The following is a 6,000-nucleotide window of genomic DNA, read 5'->3' on the forward strand; positions in this document are numbered from 1 at the left end:
TATATGCCTTTAGAAACACTAAGGATGTTTCAATGAATCCCTACTGGTGGAGTCAACTCTACAGGCTAGTGTCTAGGCCTCTGTATTCCTGGACAAAGTGGCGGCGTTGGCCAAGTGGCTTACCAGAATCCTATCCTGACTAACTGGTCCAGTAACCATTTTATTTGGCACAAACCAGTTGCCACTTTCCACTTCTCTCCGCTTGCATACGGTGTCTGATTTTTTTTTTTCAAGCACCTCTTTTCTGTTCCAACCATATCTGGTCTGACTTCGAGTGTCTGACCTTATCACCCACCAGGACAGACTAGCAATTACTCCTTGTTTGGGGGATGACCTCTTTAGTGCTTGCATGGACATGCCTATTCAGTAGTTGTCTGTCCACGAGACCAGGTGGGGCACTCTGTTCAAGCCCAAAAAGCTGCCTTCACCGCACTCTTTTTCTCACCGAAGATTTGCTCCTCAGTCTTTTCCTCCATTCAGGGCATAGTCAACGTTCTACAGTCTAGACCTCGTCCCTTTAGAGGCCGTCTTCAGTTCCTCATACATCGCTGAGAGCTTATCACCTCAGTTTTCTGGTTTCTCCTCTTCATAGGGCAGGGTTCTACACTCAATGTTTTCACCCTGCCCTCAGACCCTTTTTTCCAAGAGCGTCTGTTTTGGGCCCTGCACAGTACTCCCTTCTTCTCTGATTGCCATTGAAGAGTCTTCCTCGATTAGCGGAGTCAGGGATTCTAATCCCGTTTCTACTTGATTCCCAAGAACACCATAGGACTGAGATTTTTCCTGGATCTCAGAGTTCCCATCATTTTTCTAGTTGAGAGGTACTTCAGGACTCGTCTCTCCTCATTCAGAACTACATATCCCATTTCATCCAGCTTCCAGAAAATACCTCTGATTTCAAATCGCTGCCCTTCCCAGTACAGGGTCCTTCTTTTCGGTCTGGCATCTTCTCCCAGGGTCTTCCTGAAGTGTTTGATTGTGGTGGCTGCATCTCTCCGCTCACACGGCCTTCCAGTCTTTTCTTTTCTGGACAACTGGTTGATCATGGCTGTTTCTTCTCAGAAAGTGGTCCAAGCAATATCTCAGACCATTTCTTTTCTTCAGGTTCTAGGATTCAAAGTCATCTTCCCCCACTCGCATATCATTCAGATTCAACGTCTGCAGTTCATTGGGGCAATCCTAGACACCACTCTCATGAGAGCATTTCTTCCTCCAGATCGACTTCAGACTCTCATCCGTCTGTGTAAGCAATTGCTTCCTCTTCAATCCATCTCTGCCAGACACATGATGGTTCTTTTAGGCCACATGGCCTCAACTGTCTATGTAACACCATTGGCAAGACTGCATCTTCACACTCCTCAGTGGACCCTTATTTCTCAGTGGTCTCAAGCGACAAATCATCTCTCCCAACATATATTTGTGATATCAAGTTTCAAGTTTATTGGTTTTTAATATCCCGATCATAAAACAAATATCTGACCGGTTAACAATAAAATTTGAAATAGGGAAGGAAGAATTATTTAATGGTGTATTAGAAAGATTAGTAAGAAAAATAATAAAAAAGAAAAATAACATATAAAACATACGGACAAACCTGACAGTGAGGATGAGTGGGGAGGAAGGGAAAAGTTACATAATCTTAGAAGAAATGAGATAGAGGGAAGGGATATAACACGAGGGGTAAGGGTGCGTGGTATGAGAGATATGCGCTGAAGAGAAGGTTAGTTTTGAGAAAGAGATCAACGAGTGAACCAAGAAAAGATTAAGATTTGGCAAAGGCATCTTGAAATAGATAAGTTTTAAGATTAGTCTTGAATTTTGGTAATTGGATTTCATCCCGAAGAAATTGAGGGAGAGAGTTCCATAATGTGGGGGCAGTTATAGCAAAGTTAGTATTCCTAGTGTAGTAGGATTCTTTTAAAGAAGGAATGAAAAGCAGTTTTTGATCAGTTGATCTTAAGGAACGAGAAGAACTTTGGGGGATTAATAGTTTATCTAGAAAAAGAGGCAGGTGAGAATGTTTAATTTTAAAAGTAAGCAGTATGATTTTATAAATTATCCGATGGGTGACTGGGAGCCAATGAGCCTCTTTAAGAAGAGGAGTGACGTGTTCGAACTTACCAATTCTGTAAATGAGTTTGATTGCGGTATTTTGAATGAGTTGATATCATCTCTTCTGCTGTCGCTTCACTGGTGGATGACCTCTTCCACTCTCTCCAGAGGTCTCCTTTTTCACTTGCCCCCGAGGTCATTACGACAGACACATCATCTTATGCTTGAGGGGTTCATATGGACGATCTTCATACTCAAGGTCTTGGGACCGCCAGGGAGTGGAAATTTCACATCAATTTCCTAGAACTCGGAGCAATGTTTTATGCCCTCAAGGCTTTTCATCATCTACTCTGCCCTCAAGTCCTCCTCCTTTGCACGGACAATCAACTTATTGTGGCAATAAGACTACAGCTTTGAGAGCCAGTGGGATCTGCTCTCTTGTCCATTAAAGTTTTTACTTTTTGTAAAAAAAAGCCTGAGGCTACTGGTTTGGAAGGAAGCTTTTAATTGGCTTTAATTGCTTTTTATTGCTAATGGGTGGTTTGTTTTTGTTTTGTTTCATTAGTGGGTTGCAATGAGCACTTTAAAGAGACTGAAAAAGTACTCATTGTGTGCCACGAGCAGTGGATGTGGCCGTCGTGAGCACGAACTGCTCCGGCTGCTGTGAGGAGGGAATATTTGTCAACCTCAGGTGCTGGCGAGCAGGGTTCCCCTTCATACGTTCACTACTCATTGGCTGTAGGCAATGGGGAAGCCCGTGCTTCCCCTACTGCTCATGCAGGGATTTCCCCAGCCGCTGATGGTCAGGGAAATAAGGTTTCCCTAACTACTGATAGAGCTGGTGATTCCCTTACCGCTACAGCTGCTTGCAATTCTGCTTTAGTGGCTGGGCCCATTCAGGCCTCTTTGCCACTATAGACCTCAGGTGAGATTTTTTTCAGTGGTCTTTTCCTCGATTTTGGAAGCTCTGCCATTTTCCCTGTGGTCTCAGGTGATCTCCCTCCTGTTTTAGGAATAAGTCCTAGGTGTGTGTTCTGCACCTGCTCTGAATGCTTTTTTGCCCTTGATTTTGTTTTAGCCATGTAGGCGGCTGGGGGGTTCTGTTGGTTCTTTGGGAGGGGGGGGCTTTTCCTCTGGCATCCAAGTATCTGGAGGTTTCTTTGGACGAGGATTTTTTTTCCTTGCTGACCCGGTTTCGCCTGATGAGGACTTGGATCTTTTGGTAGATCCTCGTGGAGGGATGGATGATGTGGACAGGTTGGATTTCTGAGACGCCGGTTGGCGAGGATTCTTCGGTTGTGCACATTTTTCACCAGGAAGAGCTGGAGGAGCTTATTCTTCAGGTGTCTTCCGTTTTGAGGAAGAAGCTAAGGACCCCTCTTGAGTTGTGGACCTTCTGCTTCGAGGGATCTGGTCGCCCTCCTGTTAGTTTCCTATGCATCAGGATATTTGGAATATGGTGCAAGCACAGTAGAAGACTCGGCATGATTTATTGCAGTCTTGGGGTTGATGCAGGCTTCCTGGAAGTGGTCAGGTTGGCTTGGGTTCACAGGCGCCCCCTTCAGTATGTCGTCTTCAGCGGTGGTCTCTGCAGATTCACGATCTGGACTCTCTAGTTCGTCTTTGGGATTGGTTTGTCGCAGCCTGCGCTGGTGGCTACAGTCTTCAAATCTGGTTCAAGGAGTGGATCAGCCTCAGTGGACAGTGCTTCTGACAGACGACAGTCTCTTCAGTTCAGGAGCCCAATGTCTCGGCCGCTCGGCTCAGTGCAGCTGGTTGCCGGTGAAGGCTTCCTGGTTGATCAATAGTCAGAGACCAGAACCATTTGGTCGGCGTTAGTAACTTTCAATTCTTTGCTGGAGGGCAAGTCAGTTTGGGTTCTCTCGGACAGTGCTATGGCGGTGGCTTACATCAATTGTCAGAAGGGGAACCAAGAGTCATCTGGTAGTACAGGAGGCAGCTCTTCTCATGGAATGAGCAAAGACTCACCTTCTGGACATCTCGAATTTCCATAACAGCGAGTGGTGTCTCGGGCTAGAGGCCTTCGAGTTGATTGTTCAGTTGTGGGGTCAGCAGGTCATGGACCTCAAGGCTACCACTGTCAATGCCAAAGCACCAAGATTCTTCAGTTGGCACAGGGATTACCAGGCAGAGGGACTGGATGATGTGGTGCAGGCTTGGCTGACGGTGGCCTGCTGTATGTCTTTCTTCTGTGGCTATCTCTCTTGTAGTTTATGAAGGCTAACCTTTTCCCACTCCTATTCGGTTACTACTTTTGAGAACAAAGGAGCCTTATTTTCCTTTTATTTACTTTCCTTACAAAAAGGTTTGTGGTTCTTAAATAACTCTTTTGTTTTGTTTTGTCTATGGCTTTCTACTTCCAGCTGTCCCCATCCAAACAACTCCTTGAGGTAATCATTCATCAGAACAAAGTTAGTTGGGTTTTGTTTTTTTAAAGTCTAGACCCTTTGCTTTTGTTCAATCTTAATATTATTGAATCACACCATCCTGTGATCCCTGGATGCTAGGTGATTACCCACTATAATATCGGAAACACTTGTCTCCCGTTCATAAGGATCAAGTCCAATATGGGCCCAATTCTGCTTGGTTGCCATTACCAGCTGCTGGAACAGTTCTCCTGTAGAGAATCCAGGATCTCCCTATTTTTAGAAGACCCTGTAATAGGGATACCCCAGTCAATATCTGGCATATTAAAATCATTTATTAATAGTACTTCCCCTGTTGCAGCTTTAATTTGAATGTCTTCAATTAAATTCAAGTTTCCAAGTTTATTACATATTTGATATACTGTCTATCAAAGGTTACCTAGATGGTTTACAATACTAAATTTAAAAAAAGAGAGATGGGGGGGGGATTCAAAGTTAAAATATCAAAGACAGATCAGACAAAGACAAATGGTAACAAAGGGGCCCATGGGTAAGGATAAGTAAAATATATCGAGATAAAATAAAATTAAAGGGGAGGTAAAAAAGGGGTGGAAATAACAATATGAAGGGGAAAGTGCTTCTTAATAGCGGTTTGAGATTATTACTCTGGCCTGGAGGGTCGTTGAGACCTCTCTCTTTATTTTTTCATGGCTGGTAGGCATCCCTGAATAGGATGGTCTGTCCAATTCTTCAATCTGTTCCCTCTTTCCAGATTGATCCTGTAGGGCCTGCAATGTTAATGTTTTATGCCTGAAAACTACATTTTGAAAACATTGGATATTTTGTCTGATTTTTATTACTACATGTAAATCCCATATATTAAGAACATTTTGGTATTATGTCCTGTCTATATTGTACAATAGTAAAAAATGGATTCAACCCTTGACTATTGTAATCAATCCCACGTTATATTGAGCCATGTCTTCCAGTGCTAGCTATAGCACTAGTTAGATGCGTAAAGGATAATTTTGCAGCAGTGTTCTCTATTATATTCTAATCGGATTTGGGTAATTGTAGTATCATACTAAAGCTTCTCATTTGATTTTATTTTTCAGGGCTGCAGACAGTCAACGTCGATGAAAACTGATGGGATCTGCACTGTGCAAATAAAGTTTTATAAAACTTTGTTTTGGTTGTATTGAATGTTACTTTAACCAGAAGAATCAAAATTATTAAATTATTTTAGTTTATAGTATGTTCATAGTTGCAACAAACCCTCCACGTTAGCTAAGAGTATCCAGTGATAGTTCTAGCTCAGAAAGGGGATATTTAAAATACAGCTGACTATCCTGGGCTAGCCCTGTCTAAGGGAAATAAATAACTGCATCAGTGATATGGACATGACCATAATGGGTGACTTTTGGATCAAAGGGACAACATTGAAAAATCAAATATAGATTTGGTGCTAGCACTGAATGCATAAGTGCTTAACAAAAGAATAGTGTACCACACCTGAGAATATAATTTTGGAGATATAATTTATATATCAGCATCCTGAATT

The 6,000-nt window shown here is 42.8% G+C and overlaps 1 protein-coding gene across 1 annotated transcript in view; it reads left to right on the forward strand.

Moving 5' to 3' along the window:
• The window catches only part of RPL31 (ribosomal protein L31), a 28,484-nt gene extending 22,858 nt beyond the window's left edge, over positions 1 to 5,626 (forward strand). The window contains exon 5 of the mRNA XM_033950243.1: positions 5,555 to 5,626. Within this exon, the coding sequence (XP_033806134.1) occupies positions 5,555 to 5,586 (32 nt within the window). The 3' untranslated portion in view covers positions 5,587 to 5,626. The remainder of the gene's footprint in view (positions 1 to 5,554) is intronic.
• The last annotated feature ends 374 nt before the right edge of the window (positions 5,627 to 6,000 follow it).

The sequence above is a fragment of the Geotrypetes seraphini genome, chromosome 6, assembly GCF_902459505.1.
Source record: "Geotrypetes seraphini chromosome 6, aGeoSer1.1, whole genome shotgun sequence".
In the NCBI taxonomy this organism is placed as follows: domain Eukaryota; kingdom Metazoa; phylum Chordata; class Amphibia; order Gymnophiona; family Dermophiidae; genus Geotrypetes; species Geotrypetes seraphini.